The 19,506-nt window shown below is 36.4% G+C and overlaps 1 protein-coding gene across 2 annotated transcripts in view; it reads left to right on the forward strand.

The window, feature by feature from the left end:
* LOC109048956 (CYFIP-related Rac1 interactor B) overlaps window positions 1–17,814 on the forward strand; it is a 62,222-nt gene extending 44,408 nt beyond the window's left edge. For both annotated transcript variants that reach the window (XM_042714162.1, XM_042714161.1), the window contains 10 exons: window positions 166–248; window positions 3,307–3,428; window positions 4,134–4,239; window positions 9,316–9,455; window positions 13,783–13,860; window positions 15,705–15,821; window positions 15,914–15,993; window positions 16,142–16,268; window positions 16,427–16,497; window positions 16,934–17,814. In XM_042714162.1, coding sequence (XP_042570096.1) covers window positions 176–248; window positions 3,307–3,428; window positions 4,134–4,239; window positions 9,316–9,455; window positions 13,783–13,860; window positions 15,705–15,821; window positions 15,914–15,993; window positions 16,142–16,268; window positions 16,427–16,497; window positions 16,934–16,997 — 978 coding nt within the window. In that variant the 5' untranslated portion in view covers window positions 166–175 and the 3' untranslated portion in view covers window positions 16,998–17,814. The remainder of the gene's footprint in view (window positions 1–165; window positions 249–3,306; window positions 3,429–4,133; window positions 4,240–9,315; window positions 9,456–13,782; window positions 13,861–15,704; window positions 15,822–15,913; window positions 15,994–16,141; window positions 16,269–16,426; window positions 16,498–16,933) is intronic.
* Window positions 17,815–19,506: the final 1,692 nt, after the last annotated feature.

The following is a 19,506-nucleotide window of genomic DNA, read 5'->3' on the forward strand; positions in this document are numbered from 1 at the left end:
GGTGGTTGGAAGGACGATGGTTTCTTGACTTATAACAGAAGAGATTAGTGCCATGATGGAATCAAAGTAGGGCTGTTAAGTGCTGCCCCACCTGGATCTGAACATCAGATTTATGATTTCTGTTTAGAATATGTGACTTAACTCTGTCTTTCTTTTTCCCTTTAGGTACGTTGTCATGGGGAACCTCCTTAAAGTTTTGACGTGCACAGATCTTGAACAAGAGCCCAACTTCTTCCTCGATTTTGAAAGTGAGATATGTCTCCCCTTTCCATTAATTCCCTTTCATTTATTAGCTGTAAATAATCTTTCATTCTCAAAGCTTACCTCAAAATGCACTAATTAATGTGTCCTTTTTGGTATGTTTGAGAACTGGGATTCTGGGGCACTTGGTGTAGGTCATTACCTGGTCAACTTGTAAAAAATGCCAGTTCCCCTTTTGGTTCATGATAATATCTTAAACTCCTTTCCCCTGGAGACTAGTTCACAAACCACACATAATCTGCTACCATCTCATTTGTTTGAACCCAAAAACCCTCTCCAAAGTGAAGGAAGGTGAATGAACCAAAGAAAATAAGAGTTTCCTGGCTTTTATTACCCTTGCCCACAGAACATTTCCATCCTGCCATGTTTGTCTCCAGTTTTAGTCATGTAGTTGTTCCTTTGAAGAAAGAGAGTGGGTCACCTTGAAACCGTTGACTCATTCATGGCTCATCAGTCGGGACACATAAGAAAAATTCCTATAGTGGCTGCTCGAGTGTTATGTAACACTACAAAAGAAGGCTGGAGTGCGAGTGACTCCAAGAAACAAAGCACTGGAACAGGACCTACTGTATCAATACGAAAACATACATAGACAAAAAAGCTTAGAGATTCTCTTAATGTCTGGCATCTGAATGCTTGGTGAGAAAGGAGGTGGCCCTTAATTTCTTAATCTGCATTTGAAGCCAGCTGTCAATGTCTCATTAAGGTTTCTCTTTAGATGTGGGCCAGTTTCTACCATTTAAAATTTCACACATTGCCTTTTAAATATATGAAACAGGTTCAGCTTGGTTTGACTCAAATACGCTTTAGGATCCCCAGTGAGTAATTCCCCACAAAATTTGAATTTGTCATCATTGTCTCAGTCCAAACCAGTTTGATTTGATTTCATCTTATAGTGATGTCAAGTTTGGACTGTATATATCCAAAGTGTACAAACTACTGTTTATACCTACTTGTAGAGTCAATCCAAACAAAAGTGAGCAACCAAATCACTTAATAAAATGTCTGCTAGTGAAGTCTTTTTACATTGGTCACTAAAAAAATCTGATTTTGTAGTTTATTTTATCCTGGGTGGTATTTTTTTTTTTTAAATGCAATGGTTTTTCGAAATTGAAGTAAACTTTTAATAAAATAAACAAAGTAATAGTTAACACAAACATTCAGTTGCCCCAGCAATTAGCCGTAAATATGAATTTTACTGCAATGTTATTAAGGTTACATTTAGAACAAAATAAAATGGAAGAGATGTTTATTTTGGAGGTAATATTTAAAATGTAAATAATTCTTTTATTCTCACCAAGGGTACATTTATTTGGTCAAAAATTAAGTAATATTGTGAAATACTATAGTAAAACAAATTAAACTGACTGTTTTGTGTTTTATTATAATTTAATATGTAATTTATTTCTAAGATGGCATAGCTGAAATATCAGCAGCCATTACTACAGTCTTCAGTATCACATGGTCCTTCAGAAATCATTCTAGTATGCTGATTTAAGGCTCAAGAAACATTTCTTATTATTATGAATGTTGAAAACAGTTGTGCTGATTAATATTTTTGTGGAAACCCCGATACATTTTTTATTTTTATTTTTTAGATGAATGTAAAGTTCAAAAGAGTACTTTTACAGTAATACCCTTTCTTCAGAGTACTTACTATTCTATAGTAATAGTGGAATTTGCCCATAGTATCAGCACATGCACAGGGTTAAATATATTGTGCAAAGTGTCACCAAATACTCTTTCTTTGTTATTTCCTTCATTTTAATCTTGCCTCATTCTCTATAAAGCTCTGTAAAGCTCTGATTCCTGTTCATGAGTTGCATATTCATTTTTTAAAGGGGTCATATGATGTTGCTAAAAAGAACATTATTTTGTGTATTTTGTGTAATGAAATGTTTGTGGTTTAAGGTTCAAAAACACATTATTTTCCGCATACTGTACATTATTGTTTCTCCTCTATGCCCCGCCTTTCTGAAACGCGTCGTTTTTTTTTTACAAAGCTCATTGGTCTGAAAACCGAGGTGTGCTCTGATTGGCCAGCTATCCTCAAGCGTGTGATGGAAATGTTACGCCCCTTGCTTTACTGTGATGCGTGTCCTGTTTAGAACACCGGCGCCACAAGACAAAAACAATAAAGCTCATTACAAATGAGCCATTTGTTGCATCCAGTGGGGACATAATTACGGATTATAATGACTTATACTGTGTTTTTCTGCATTGCGTTGCATCATGCCGCGTTGCATCGCGCCGCGTAAACATAAGACCATGTCTGCATTTGTTATCAGAGAAATAACAAACAACAAGCGCTACTGACATGGTCCCTACACACTGTTCATTGCTCGAAGTTTACTTCACTTCGGAACATTCATTCACGGATTAGCGCTGCGCAACGTCTTCACACACGGACAAGTGTGACATCATATACCTCTGTAAATAAATACAATTTAAATTCACGTCTCGCACACTTCAGTGCACTTTGAATGGAACATACACGTTCGCTTCGAACTGGAATCATGGCGGAATATCCTGTGATGTCCACTTCGCAGGGCACTTACGTTCGAATAGAATACATCTTAATATTTGGGTTAAATTGTTCTGGAACAGTGTTGTAAAACAACTTAACCACTGATTTCTAGTTGTGTCCTCTTTGGAAGGCCAAAGAAAGTATTTTTGCTTTCTTCACTAACAGCGTCTCCACGTCATGGTGCCGGCGGCAACAGCGAGAATCAAAATCACGCCTTCTTTCTTTGAGTGAACATTTGGGCGGCGTTATGCAAATTTTCCCACATCGTGACATAGACATGAGATGTTAGAACAAGCCTTTTAGGAGGGCGTGGTCGAGTCTTTACTTGAGACTTCAGTCTTTGCAGATCTTTATGCACAAAGAGCTTATAACACTCCAAAGAGAAAGGAAAACTTGAAATCGCATCATATTACCCCTTTAATGTGTCAGACACTGACTAAATGTGACCTTGAAAGACCTTTAAAAACCTTGAAATCTACTCCATTTATTCCCTTTTCTCTCTCGCTCTGTTCCTCCAGATGCCCAGCCAACAGAAGCAGAGCGGGAAACATGGAAAGAAGTTGATGTGGTCCTGAAGGATGCACTGGGAATACTTGATGAACTACAGGCATATAAAGGCGCTGGCCAAGAGATACGAGAGGTATAGGCACACTCTCAAGATAACAGAGGTCTGCTGATGTTTGACTTATACGTATGCACTTATAAAGTTGTTCATGTAAAATTGTCTCCTTACAACATGTACATAAATTCACACAAAAATTAGTTGAATAATATCAGTGGCTTTGAAAACATATCACAGTGTGTTTGTATGATTCGAAATTCTCTGCTCTGTTAAGTCACGCCTCGGTATGAGTGAGTGTCAGTGTGATTGATACTCTTGTTGTCATGGATACTGTTGCTATACAGATACAGTTGCCATGGACTGGTGTCTTCGGCAGAATGAAAGTGAATGTTTCTTTTATTTCTTTTTTTCTAATTCACTCAATAGAACGTAGTGTATCCCTTTTTATGTCAGCACACTCAGTAATTATTTTAATGAGCCGCATGTATTTGGAAATTCAAAAGCACACTGAGGTAGAGAGAAAAAAACATTGACTAGATGCTCTGCCCAGTGTCATAATGGAAAAACCTAATGAAAAAACCTTCAAGCCTCTTGTGTGCTTCGATTTGACATCATTTACATCCTCAAATTGCCACCCTCATGAGCACATCATTTAAAAACCTCATCTCACATGCATAATTCTAACACAACCTCATACGGTCATAAAATAATATGTTCCATTTGGAACATTGTTTATAACTCGCCAGATGTTGTATTATTAAGATGTTGTGTTTGTTTTTTCAGGCAATCCAAAACCCTAGTGATGAGGCATTACAAGACCAGGCATGGGCTGCTGTGGTGCCACTAGTAGGCAAACTAAAGACGTTCTATGAATTTTCACAGAGATTAGGTACATTAGCCTGTTTTTCATAGCAGAAGTAGTTATACAGAAATCTTTTACATTAACATTATGAAATCATTTACTTACCTTGATGTCATTCGAAACCTGAATGTTTTTTTTCTATGTAACACAAAAGAATATATTTAGCAGAATATCCAGGCTGATTTTTTCCATATTATGAAAGTGAATGGGGGGCAGCTCTTAATGCTTCTCTTTTGTTGACGGTAGCTGATTCATAAGTGCTTGTCATAACAAATTTGGGAATTTGGGGTTTGGACTTTTTAGGTGAACTGTATCTTTAAATGTGCTTAACAGCCATTGGCAGTATCCATTTCAATCTGTTTTCTGAGCTGTAAACATCTTACAAATTAAATGCATACTAACACATTGTGTGCAAACACACTAAAACCTGAGCAGCCCCTGGGAAGTACCAAAGCTGGTCCTTTCACACAAAACACAAACTGATAAGTAGGCAGGCCTTCGCCAATGTCGGCAGCAAAGAGGTCCTGGAAAAGACAGATTGCTTAATCGTGGACATGTAGCTCATGGAATCGCACTTCAAACTCCGCCTTCAACATTTCCAGCGCTTCCACAGACTTTTCAGCTGGGAATGGGGCCACTGGATTCTCAGTTGAGAGGCTCTGGGTAACAGGGAGATGGGTGAAATCTCGCTTTTGCACTTGTCACACAAGCAGTGCTAGTTTCACCTCAAATGCTTTTATGCTGGAATACATGTCACAAATTAGTTTCCCCTTGCCTTGGAGCTGCAAGTGGAGGTCGTTCAATATTTGTATCACATTTGTTAAAAAGGTGAGGTCCCATTTCCATTCTGCCATAAATATTACAGACCTCTCACAGATATGCATAGAGAAAAATGACCATGATGTCTAATACTCCAGATCATATTGGCTTCCTTAGCATTAGCTGTTTTGCCCATCAAAATACAGGAATGTTAGCAACTCAATAAGACCAAGTGGTGGTCTTGACCTGAAGCCTTTGAAACCCTGCACTTTAAATCCATGTAATGGCTTCTGAACTTGTAGTCAATGAGTGCAGGCCAGGCATCTGCCATATGTTACGTAACTTGCCGAACTGGGTCATATTGCTTTCCCGCGCTTTCCGCTCCAGTACACCAAACCGACTTTTGGCGCAAGCCCTCATGCTTGACATGCTTCACTTAACTACACTGATCACTTGGCATGTAGTGCTCTCATCTGACGATGGACCTGTTTGTGCATATTAACTCAAATTTTGACCCTTTGGCTGTCAGTGGTGTTATAATTGTATTAACAGCGTGAAAGAAGCATGCTGCTGCTTTCTAATAAGTCTGTCCGAGTCTCCAGACAAGAGCAGAGCAGAGTGTCAGGTTGAGTCACCAGCCTGAAAATTCTCTCTCTCTTTCTCTCTCACTTCGATGTAGAGAGCAGCCTGTATGGCTATATTCAGGTCCGGACTGGGACACAATTTCAGGCCGGGAAATCTCACATTCACCCAGGCCACACAGAAAAAAAGAGGCCCAAATGGTACCTTTTGGCGTACAACAGCTTGTCACTGGAGCAGTACCCTTAAAAGAACATCTTTGTATCTTTTTTTTTTTATTTTTTAATTTTTTTTTTTTTTTTACCCCTAATAGGTACATATAAGTATCTTATAGTAATTTGTACACTTAAGGTATATGTACCTACTAGGAATAAAAAAAAGGCAAAAAGATGTCCTTTTTATGGGTACTGCTCTAGTGACGAGCTGTTGTACCCCAAAAGATACCATTTTGTGTTTTGCAAAGTTTGCTGCTTAAGCAGTTGTGGTTTTCATTCACATTGTTTCTAGATCATTCACATTTTTCTAGTGTTTTTTAAAAATTGTTAAAAGCTTCTTAAGCTGTTTTGTGGCTTTTATTCACAGATCAGCACTTCCAATCATTGTTAAGTTGATTGTTAGTAAAAAGGAGTAAAAAGAAGCACTTCCAATTAACTTGTTAGCAATGGTTACCTCCATAGAAACACATCATCACTTTGCATCAAAATGGCCTCACGTGCAAGGAAATTGCTACAAAGAATATTGCACCTGAAGAAAAAAAACATTTATCTGGATCATCAAGAACTTCAAGGAGAGAGGTTAGACTGCAGTTAAGAAGTCTTCAGGACATCCCAGAGTGTCCAGCAAGCACCAGGACCGTCTCCTCCTGAGAAGTCAGCTACAGAATTGTGTCACCAGCAGTGCAGAGCTTGCTCAGGAATGGTAGCAGGTTGGTCTGCGAGCATCTACACACACAGAGAGGCCAAGACTTTTGGACAACGGCCTGGTGTCAAGAAGGGCAGCAAAGAAGCCACTTCTCTACAAGAAAAACGTCAAGGACAGACTGAAATTCTGCAGGAAGTACAAGGATTGGACAGCAGAAGACTGGTGCAAAGTTATTTTCTCTGATGAAGCTTACTTTCCACTGTTTGGGACATCTGGAAAATCGATTGTTCAGAAAAGAAAAAGTGAATGCTACCATGAGTCCTGTGACGTGCCAACAGTGAAGCATCCTGAGGCATCCATATGTGGGGTTGCTTTTCAACCAAGGAATTGGGCTCTCTCATAATTTTGCCCAAAAACACTGCCATGAATTAAGAATTTATCAAAACGTCTTGCAAACTTCAAACCAAACAAAACATAACCGATTATAATACGATCATTTCACATCACAACGGATAACCAAGCAACAAATCAAAAATCAAGATAAATTAAGTGGCTCGAAGATCATTTACATTGAAATTTTGGATCTGTGGCCAGGCAACTCAATCCCATAGAGAACCTGTGGTCACTCCTCAAAAGGCGAATGGACAAGCAGAAGCCCACAATTTGTAATTAACTCCGAGAACTAATAAGGCAAGAATGGATCGCCATCAGTCAGGATTTGGCCCAGAATCTAATATCCAGCATGCCAGAGCGAATTGCAGAGGTTACAAAAAACAAGGGTCAACACTGTAAATATTGACTAATATATATTTTTTTGCCAATAAAAGCCTTTAAAACTTATGATATGCTTATGATAACTTATCATTGTTTTTCAGTATACCATAGAAACATGGGAAAATAATCTACAAATAATGAAGCAGCAAACTTTGCAAAACACAAAATTTATGTCGCTGCCAAAACTTCTGGCCATGACTATATTATACACCCACAACAAATTCTGCAACTACAAATAACCCTATTATTTAAATGGCTGTCACATAAAAAGGTCTAAACCCTTAGTCTAGGGCTGTGGAAAATAATTAAAGGTAGTCTCTTGAAGAGCACCTACACTTTCCTTTTCCTTTTCTTCATTTTCCCCAGTATTTCTCTCCCTTTTTTTCCTTTACATGTCACTTCTTTACCAGCAGGTCTATGAACTGTGTCCACCTTGTTGCAAAACCTCATTGCAATTTGTTATCACAGAATATTATTTATATTAAAATTACTTAAATGCCCAAGATTTAACAAACCTGTATTTTATACAAATATATAAAAACACATTTTCTAAAGTGCCTAAATGTCAAAATCAGTACAATATCTTTATTGAAAAATCCTAATACTGAACCCACTACTGAATTATTAGGCTGTGACTCATGGCCTATTTTTTTGTTGCTGTCTGCTCTAGCTCCTTCCAATACAACAAATCCATGTGAATGCTAAATTTATTAATGTAACTTTCCAATCAACAATGATGTTCTTTAGCACAGTATTCTGACTGATGATAATAATAGGGTGTTCCTGATAGCCAAACAGATGCTAGCAGATTAATACTCGACTAGGTTAATAAAGACAAAACTACAGTAGCATATTTAACGATTAAACTGACCTGCACTTGATGCTCTGAACAGGTCAGTAATTTTTCTACATTTCTGTCTGCTTCCTCTCCTTCCTTGAGGCCTGTGCATCGACTCTGTTCGAAACGGTTTTACAGAAGCGTGGAAGAGACGTGAGCCGATATCGCTGCCAGTCAAGACTAACCGATTTATGATTTATTATGTATTTATTATCAAATGACAAAATCTGAAATTATCACTTTGGTACATTGAGAACGCAAAAATATAAAATATTAATAATAATAATAATAATAATAATAATAATAATAATAACTAAAAGAAGAAAAAAAAAACAGGGCAGCGGGCCAAATCAGCCTTCAGGCCACCGGGAATATGGCTATATTGGCTTGACTATGAAAAACTTTAAAACTCAAGTCCATATGTGAATAAATTAGTTAACAGACATTGCTACCCTCTGTTTACCTTCAGACGGGATTGATTACTGTAATTGCCAAATGAGCCAATAAAAATAAAGCTGAAAAAATCCCAAAATTGTCTGAACTCTCAGAGCAGACTTAATTCAGTTCATCAACTGTTGTTGATACATGGATCTAAAGTTACATCACCCAACCATCAGATCAGATCAGGATTAAAAATTGGGTTGATGCGACCAAACTATGATCATACCGTACCTCAACCATAAACTCATTTATGGCTGCTGAGCTGACTCTTATGTAATATAACTACTCTAACATGCTGTACTGTATTACCTCAACAGAGCAATGGAGAGAATGAGAATGGGAATTGTGGGTTAAGAACAGCCTCTCATGTCATCGAACTGTGTACTGAGGCTTAAGACATCACTGTGTGTTAGTAAATAACATTGAGAAGCTTCAGATTAGGCCTAATTTAAGAGTGTGCTATTTATGTAGCCTGGGGTATGTTTGTGTGTCTTAGAAAATAGTTTGAGATTAGGCATTAAAGAACATTTAGTTAATTAGGTCATGTATGATACCAGATGTTTTATGTTGTTTGATGAAAGGATTGATTCTTAGGGACTGATCTGCAGGCAGTATGAATCAATATGTCAGCATCTAAACAGTATATTGTTTAAAACAAACAATTTATACAACATTTAGTTGAAAAACAACCATCCATTATAGTTGCCTGGTCATAATGAGTTTTAGTTAACTCATCAGTGGGTGGATGTTTATAATTGGTAAAAAAAAAAAAAAAAAAAAAGAAATAATAAGATCTGTTGCACTCAATGCGAACCTTATTGACCCTAACTGGCGATTGTTTGTCTCTACAGAAGCAGCGCTGCATAGTCTATTGAGAGCACTCACTAGTGAGACATACGATGACCCCACACAGCATCTGGAGAGAGAGCAAGCCCTCGCAAAACAGTTCGCTGAGATCCTGCACTTCACACTGCGCTTTGATGAGCTCAAGGTGAGGACCATTCCTCAATATTATACCTCAATAAAAATTCATTTGTTACGTGATGATAATGGTTTTTGTTATTATTATTTATTTTTATTTTTTGATTGCAGTCATTGCATAAATTAAAGACCATTATACATGAAACAGGTTTATCCTGTTCATTTTCACAGAGTCAGTCGATGAATTAATTTGCATTTAAAATTCTTGTTTATTTAGCATTGGGTGTATACTAATACAAGAGCTGACACAATACAGGTCAAAAATCATTGGTTTGTATCTTACAAAACCTGTCAAGAACATGTTCGAGTCTTATAATAAGAAATAATAATTATATTTCTGTTTAAATAAAATGAAGCCTTGTTGTTGAATCAATAACATTTTTAGTATTTATTACAAATATTGTTAAGAAATTTCCAGCCCTCTGAATTCTTATTACCATAATAATAATAATAATAATAATAATAAAATAATAATAATAATAATAATAATAATAAAGAAAATAAAAATATTCATGCATATTAGTATTATATTGGTAGTAGTATATTGTCTTTAATTTATGATGGCTTAAACAAAAATAAAATATTACATTATTGAGAATTTAATGAGAATCACTAATGAGAATGTTAGTAATAATGGAGAAAAAAAAAATCCTAAAAATTAAATGTAAACATCCGGATGTAGCAATGTAATCAAAATTTGGGAAAAATATTCCTTATTGTTATGAAAATAATATACATAATGTTTAATTATTAAACTTAAAGGGGTCATATGACATTGCTAAAAAGAAAATTATGTTTAAGGTTAAAATTATGTGGTTTAAGGTTAAAAAAATACATTATTTTCCACACAATGTACATTATTGTTGCTCCTCTATGCCCCGCCTTTCTGAAATGCATACATTTTTACAAAGCTCATTGTTCTGAAAAGCGAGGTGCATGCTGATTGGCCAGCTATGCAGTGTGTTGTGATTGGCAAAATACCTCAAGCGTGTGATGGAAATGTTACACCCTTAACATACTGTGATGGCTTCTCTCAGCACGACCAGACAAAACCCATAAAACCCATTACAAACGAGGCATTTGTTACATCCAGTGGGGACATAATTACTGATTATAATGACTTGTACTGTGTTTTTATGCATTGCGCTGCGTACCGCAACGCGTAAACATAAAACCATGTCTGCATTTGTGATCGGAGAAGCGACAAACAACAAGCACTACTCTACATTGCTTAAAACTCACGTTTGAATCACCAGTGGCAAATTCTATAAATATAAAACATGTACATACAGGCTGTGAGTCCTCTTTTGGAAGGTCAAACATAGTTTCACTTTCACAATGATACACAGCGTCTCCACAACATGGCGGCAACAACGATACTACAGTGAGAATAAAAGTTATGCCTTCTTTCTTTGCATGAACATTTGGGCGGTGGTATGCAAATCTTCCCACACAGTGACATAGACATGTGGGGGCGTGTTTAAACAAGGCATTTTAGGGGGGCATGGACAAGTCTTAACTTTTATAAAGAAGATCTCTTTGGATTTGAGACTTTAGTCTTTGCAACTTTACAGATCTTCTTTATGCACCAAGAGCTTGTAACATTCCAAAGAGAATGGAAAAATTGAAATCGCATCATTTAACCCCTTTAATGGACCTAAAACATGCTTCTTTTTCTTTATGTAAAATATGAGGTCATTCATTAATGTTCTGTAGTCAAAAGAAATGCATGGTTAAAAGATGAGCTCACCATTAACTGTAAGTAAGATGAATTTTAACTTGCAGTCTGCTATTACACATTACCATGTGATTGATGAGACTGACCAGGATGAGATGCCTTAACAAGCTTCCACTTCTTTCTAATGACATGCTAATTGTGATTGGAAACCAGCTAATGAGAAAATAATTACTTTTCAATTGCACGTGTCAGTTTCCACTGGCCCAGGTGCTTGCCAAACCTTTCTCGTCATTTAAAGGGTCATGAAACCCCAGACTACTTTTTTTTTAGATTTTAGCAGAGGTGTTTGTATTGCACATCATAGAAGACAATGTTACCATTCGATAGTTCTAACTGTTGGAGAAAACTGGTTAATTTTATGCTTTTTTGCACTATTTTCATCTCCCAGGTTTAAAATCTACATCGTGTTGACATCACAATTTGTGACAAGGCAAAGAACTATAGTACATCGATGACACGTTGATCTCTATTAAATAAACTGCATGTTCTTGTCCTACGAGAAGACGCTTCGCTTAATTATTCACAACAGCATGTGCTGATTTGCTATGACAGACGCTTCAGACTGTGAGATTGCGGTGAGAACTAACCAGTGCTGAAATGGGGTTTCATGACCCTTTAAGATCACAAGAAAATTAGCTTTTGATCTGTCGCTCTCCTCATTCTCTTATTCTCTGCTTAAACACCTGCTGTTTCTTTTATATCAAATTAATAATGCAGCACATTAAACGGACATTAAAAGTGTATATGTCAAGACCGCAGCATGCTGAGCTATAGTTTTTTTACACACTCCTCTGACCATGTGAGAACCTCAGACACTCAAACAACTCTAAATGAACAGTAAACCACCTCATTTGTCTCGGTTTATGTGTCTAAAGAAATCAAATAATGTTTCTTCTAGCTGTTTTCTTATTCATCTCCACACCAACACTAGCACCTTTCTGTCCTGCATAAACATTCACATACACCCCAATGCCCTGCGGCATGGAGCTGGGATGTCCCAATTAAAGAGCCCCCCAGATGGGGTTGCTAAATGCAGGAAGGTAGGGGGTGTAAGGTGGCATGCCATCCTCCATTAAACCATGCCCTCCTCTCAGCTTGGCGCAGTGACCTACTTCAGCCTGCCAGTGCCGTAGCAACGTACACTGCAGGGATAGTATGGGCTGTCTGGTCTGACAGTAAATCGACTGAATACAAGCACTGCGTTAGTTTTGTTGACAAGGATTTCATTTGAGGATATTGTTTTCATTTCTTCTTTCTGAGAGTTATCTACATAACCATCATTAATCCTATAAAGCCTTACTGTATAATTTGATGCATTAATTTCTAAGGCCTCTAAATTATCAAAACTTTGCTGAAAAACCTGTTATACACAATCTTGATACTCAACAAAATATTGCAAATACATGAGATTTTTCTGTTATTTCATATTTCAAGCTTTACAGAATTAATAATCACTATCCTTGTTCAGAATTCACTGAACATTTGGGATGATTATAGTTGACCTCTGCTCTTGCAAATCCTAAAGAGTTCATTCTTCTCCCTGACCTTTGTCCTCTAACCTGTCTCTGCTGTCATCTTCACGAGCGCCCCTCTCCTTTGTCACTTAATTTGTCTTTGAACCCTAAATTGAACATGACTCTTCGTTAGAGTATATTTATCCATCTGTCACAAGCTACAGATCTTTTGCGGTGCGCTTTAAGTTTAAACAGTACTTCTATAGGGGGTTCATGTGTCTTAGACATTCTCAGTCCTGGCAGATAAAGATTGCACTGATTACCTAAAGGAACTGGTAGTCATTTATGTAAAGCTTTAGCTAATCCTATGTGTTCTTCGCCTTCTAGGCTAACAGACTGTATTTGTCTACTTCAGTCCTGTCACACCAGCAATTACCTGGAGATTTGTCTCCCTTTGAAACACCTTTGCATACACAATTTGGTTTTATAAATGGTTCTTGTTAAGGCACTATTGTTCATACTTAGAGTTACAGGTTGTTTAAAAACCCATAATTTTGAGTATTAAACTTCGTTATGTAACTTTGAGAGGTGTGCTATTACTTTTCTAAGGGATCAGACTTACAATTTCCACCTTGCAAATGATAAAACAGATGAAAATATTCCCATAGATTTAAACTGAACCACATTTAGAGACCTGACCATGCCCTATTAACTATACATCTAAAAACCAATATGAACATTTTAACAACTGTATAGCAATCACCCACAACAAGCAAGAATTGTAAAGGAAAATATTTCAAAGAAGACTGTAGCCATTACTCAGTCTTCAGTGTCACATGATCCTTCAGAAATCATTCTAATATGCTGATTTGGTGCTCAAGAAACATTTCTTATTATTATCAATGTTGAAAACAGTTGTGCTACTTAATATTTTTGTGGAAACCATTTTTTTTCTTTCAGTCAGTATTCTTTGATAGAAGATTCAAAAGAACAACATTTATTTAAAAATAGAATCTTTTATAATTATGAATAATAAATTACTGTCACTTTTGATCCATTTAATGTCTTTTTTTTAAGTTGACCCCAAACTTTTGAATGGTAGTGTAGCTAAACTGACTAAAGACCTGTGGTTTTCGTTTTTGCAGATGACAAATCCTGCCATTCAGAATGACTTCAGTTATTACAGGAGGACCCTGAGCCGCATGAGGATCAATAATGTTCCTGTGAGTTTTCTCAAGAATTGAAACTGACACCTTTCTGTTACTATGACTTTCTCAACCTCCCCCTCTCTTTCTCTCTTTCTATTCACCTTTCTGTGTACTAGAACGGTGGTTCTCAATTCCAGTCCTCGTGACCCCCTGCTCTGCACATTTTGTATGTCTCTCTTATCGCTTCAGATGTTTGTTCTATTTGAACGTAAGTGCCCTGCGAAGTGGACATCACAGGATATTCCGCCATGATTCCAGTTTGAAGAGAAAACGTATATGTTCCATTCAAAGTGCATTGAAGTGTGCAAGGCGTGAATTAAAATTGTATTTATTTACAGAGGTATATGATGTCACACTTGTCTGTGTGTGAAGACATTGTGCAGTGCAAATCCATAAATGAATGTTCCGAAGTGAAGTAAACTTCAACAGATTTCCCCTGCTCAGAGAGTAGGGAGCAATGAACACTGTGTAGAGACCATGTCAATCAGAACAGTTCATGCACGGAGCTCACTTCTAATGAGCTGAGTATCTGAATCAGGTGTGATAACAAAGAGAGACATACAAAATGTGCAGAGCAGGAGGTCGCGAGGACTGGAATTGAGAACCACTGTACTAGACTTCTGTCTTCATTTAACTTAATTTATCCACACCTGTTTTTTAACTTTTAAAGTAAAAATATGCCTTTGACAAGCAGCTCTTGATTTTATCTAAACTCCTTTCACATAACCAACACACTTCCTTTTCTTTCTCACTCACATACTTAAGCACTAAGCCACTTGCACATACCAGCCCTCAGGGGACTATTGAGGACCCAAACAGAAAATAGCCTTCCACTGGGAGAGCGAGTGAGTTCTGAGATGCTTACTGAAGTGCAATGAGGTGCACCAATATAGTTTGGCACCTGATCTGTGGTCAGCTTTTGTGCCTGTCCTCCCAAGAGATGTCCTGCCCTCCTAGGACTAAATATCTGATCTAAGAGTGGGCCACATACATAGCCCTGGGGGACGTCATGCAGCCTGCATACCTTGTTTAGTGAAGTGGTGCTGGTTTTCCCCTCATATTCTCCCAGACTGAATTCAGTAGCCCCACCATGGCTCCCTAGGGCCCTACTACTGTAAGAGAGCTAAATAAATCACTCCAGCTAGCGCTCTCCACATCTGCACTAATAGTTTAGACTATTGTTTAATGTATGAATGTATTTTTAGACTTGACACACCAGAATGTGCAGGTGTATGCAGTTTACTGAAAGATTAAACCGCTTAAGTAAAAACAAATTTGTTATTGTCTGCCTATCCTCATTTTGAAGCTGATGGTTTTGTTTGAAATGTGTTTTCAAGTAACCCTTTTTATTCATTAGAATACAGTAAGTAAATGAAAACGGATTTCATTTCACTGAAAAGATTTTTAACTATTCATTGCATATTTGGCAAAAGAACTAAAGCTTAATTAATTAATTAAACCTTTTCTGGGGATGTCTTTACTTTTCCCATCCTTGTCCAATTTGCATTTACCTGTTAACCAAAATGACTGTATTCCGGGATATTCCATTGTTACTCAAATGATGCTAGCTTTGCAAACTCAAAAATTGACTGACATACAATCCCTTCTCATTTTAACAGAAGGGTTGAGTAACATCCATCCATTTTTGAAGAATTCATTTTTTAATATTTAGTACATAAATGACGTATAGCATTTTTGACAGATTTTTCTTTTCAGTGCTTATGAATCTTCATATTTTTCACTTTATGGTCTTCTTTTTATCATTTTCATGAGGCATTGACTGTGATGAGTTCTTTGAAAGAAGAATCTGTGTTCTTGCTTTGCTTCATTCATGATGTTTTTGGTGTCTGTCCATGTAGGCAGAGGGAGAAAACGAGGTGAATAATGAGCTGGCCAATCGGATATCTCTATTTTATGCTGATGCCACACCCATGCTAAAATCATTAAGTGATGGGACAACAAAATTTGTATCTGAGGTAAATAAAAACATTTCAATTTAGTTCTCAGTGACATTTAAAAAAAAATAACTTCTAAATAAATGAAAAAAATTTTTGCTTTTGCCCAACAGAATAAAAACTTGCCCATTGAAAACACAACAGATGTATTAAGCACCATGGCGACCGTGTGCAAAGTTATGTTGGAAACCCCGTAAGTCTGCCATTTTCTCATCTGTCTGATGACACCATAAATTTTGTGGTATATTAAACAACAAGAACAATTTACTAGAAATTGGTAGGTGAATATAAAACAAAAATGTAAAAAGATTTGCTTATTTTCTAATTTTGTTTGGATACAGAGAGTATCGCAGCCGCTTCAGCAGTGAGGAGACGTTTTCCTTCTGTCTGCGTGTCATGGTGGGAGTCATCATCCTCTACGACTACGTCCATCCCGTCGGCGCATTCGCAAAGTCCTCCAAAATAGACGTGAGTGAAACTATCTCTGAAGTTTTTCCCCTCCCCACACTGACTTATAATCATAGTGCTTAGAAAACGTGGTGATGGCTCTCTCACAGCATCATGACTCATGAAGTTCTGTCATTACTCTGCCACTCTAACCATGGTTGCTTTTTTTCCCCAAACAGATGAAAGGCTGCATTAAAGTGCTCAGAGATCAGCCACCAAACAGTGTGGAAGGTCTTCTAAATGCTCTCAGGTATCTTATTCAACAAGCCAACATTTAGAGTCTCATACAGTACAGTAAATCTCATTATTTTACAGTGTTTTAAATACGAATCAGTTGGTATTGTCCAAAATTAACTGTCACTCCTGCTACTGTTATTCTTTTTTTATATATATATATATAATTATATATATATATATATATATATATATATATATATATATAATCTTTATAATTACAATTATTTAATCAATTTAAAAAAAAAAATTCATCCATGAAGACACATTTTGATTTTGTTCCTCATATTTTCTTTAATGTGAGGAATATTCCATGACATGCACTGTGCATATGCAAAGATTCTTTTCTTTTTCTTTTTTTTTCTTTTTTTAGCACTGCATGTTTGTTTTGCAACAGTGCTAAAGAAAGCTTGACATGCAGTAAATATAATTATTACTTAATGTCTGTGCAGGTACACAACAAAACATCTAAATGATGAGTCAACCACTAAGACCATTAAAAGCATGCTGCAGTAGCAACAAAACTCTGGGACACACACCACTGGCCTCAAGCAATTGCTCAGGAGATGCACATACACTCTCTCTCCTGGAATAAAGCGATGCACAGAATGTTTTTTTTTTTTTTCAGTTTGTTTGTTTGTTTGGGTTTTCTTTCTTTTTTTTCTTTTTTTTTATTAAACCAGAAAAAAAAAATCAGACAAAAGCTTCTCTAATCTTTCCTTGTCTTTTTACAAAGCAGATGCTGCTGGCATTATGTGTGGTTTTCTGTGCCAAAATCGTTTTGCTGAAATCCCTTGTTTTTAATGTTCCTAAAAGACAGCCATGCTACTGATGGCAGCTATGAAAGCATTGTTAGATTATATTTGTGGTAAATGTTTCCCTATAAAGGGAGGGTGAGTGTTTTGACTTGAATAAAAAATATCTATATATTATCTATATGATCTGGATACAATTATATAAAAAAAGAGAAAAGTATATTATTTTTTTTAAATTAATATTTAATGTTACATCCACTGCATGGCAAATGATTATGTCTTCTATTTAAAAGAAAACTATTGTTTCAAATTCATTTGTCTGCTTGATTTTGTGTAAAGGAAAAGGTGTTTAAATTATGTATTGAAACGGTACTCGGAGATTAAAAATAGAGGTTAATTGTTTATAGTTCTTGATTTGTTTTTTTTTTTGTTTTGTTTTTTTTTCCGTAGGTGTTATAATTTTCTGTTTTTCTTTTTTGATCTGAAAACTAGCTTTCAAAAACTGTGATAGTTTGTAATCTGTCAGATGTGATGACAAAATGTTCTTAAGATGAAATAAAATGCTTTCATTTTTATAATGATATGTTTTTTTTAAATGCAGTGTTACTAAGGTGTATGCAAATGAGCAGTACATTTCTGGTATTATCCAAAACAGCAGTGGCATTTGAATTTTGAAATTCTGGTGAACACAATTGCAGATTGCACAAGATTGTCTGAATCAACCAATCACAATTTCATTTTTATATTTTGAAATGTTGATAAATAAAATAAGGATGGTTTATGTAAGATAGATTATGCCACAATATCAGATTTCATTGAAAAAAAAAAAAAGATGAATTAGGGTTATGCAAATGGTTGTGCAAAAAACATTGAAAAATATAGAATAATGTATCTAGACTGTAATACATCAAAAGAATTTCTGCATCATTTCACCCAGCCAGATTGGAACTGATTTGACAATTTATTGAGTGATTTATGTTTGTCTAAAAAGTCTGTTAATGTGTTGTCCATTGAAGATCTGCTCCCTTCTCTCTTATCTGTTCTTAATGGCAGGAATCACCTGCCAGTTTCAACATGCTTGCAATCAAGGATTCACAGGCTGTGAGAAGGGTGTGGCCATAGTAATTCTGCAGTAAGGACATGAACGAAGGTCAGGGAGGATGGTGAAAGGCACTGCAGGGCTCTCTGCATCCTGTCAATGAAACTCTTGGGGTTGTGGAGTGTGTGTGAGAGAGAGAGTTTTAGGGTGTGTCCTGTATCCATGCGGCACTGCTGGATTGAGGGACTGAATAAGAGTTCAGGAAAGCAGGTCATGTAATGGGTGGGTCTGAAATGCTTTAGGCAACAAATGATGAACATACTAATTTTGGTTGGTGTGTGAATTTTGGGTGGCAATGAAATGTGTCAGAATACAGTGTGTATATCAATTATAGTGAATACTTAATACAAATAATTAATATTTTATTAAGTTCACTAATGTTTGATAAACATTTGATTTTTGAAATTGGGATCACATAGTGCATTTAAATGACTGAATGACTCAATGACTGAAACATTTTAGACTCACATTTTACAGTATATCATTGATCTTCTCGAGCACTCTTGATAATAGCTGAGAGCCAGTTTTCCGTATCTAAAATCCATCTTTAGCATTGGAGGAATGACAAGGAAAATAAGCTGTTTTTCGATGTCAAGAATGGCTTCTGTTAATATCCCTTATAAAACGTTCCATGAAGCACAACTGTTTTCAGCATTAAAATAATCAGAGATGGTTACTGACCAGCAAATCAGCATATTAAAATGATTTCTGAAGGATTATGTGACTCTGAAGACTGGAGTAATGATGCTGAAAATTCAGCTTTGGTCACAGCAATATGTTGTTTGCACATGATGTCATTGTTGTGGCGTGAAATGCAGCTGGAGGGCTGGATTTTTCTATATAGGAATTTGCTAGCAGAAACTCTAAATGCCTATGTTTTGCGGTGTTTATGGATGCTCAAATCGGTCAAACCGAGAAACCACAAGGAACTATTATTGTGTACCAAAAACAGTTCATAAGGGGGAAAGGCGAGAAATTGACTGAAAAATGCAGGAAAAGTTGCTTGTAAACCTGCGTCTGCAGTCGGGAGGAGCCGAGTCGGACAATGCTTGTGTGTGCAAATAGTTAATATAGGATATAATAATAATATTACAATATAAAATATATAAATAGATACAGGGCTGCCAACTCTCACACATTCAGCATGAGACAGTCAGAATTCACTCAATGC

Source organism: Cyprinus carpio, chromosome A24 (genome assembly GCF_018340385.1).
Source record: "Cyprinus carpio isolate SPL01 chromosome A24, ASM1834038v1, whole genome shotgun sequence".
Classification (NCBI taxonomy): domain Eukaryota; kingdom Metazoa; phylum Chordata; class Actinopteri; order Cypriniformes; family Cyprinidae; genus Cyprinus; species Cyprinus carpio.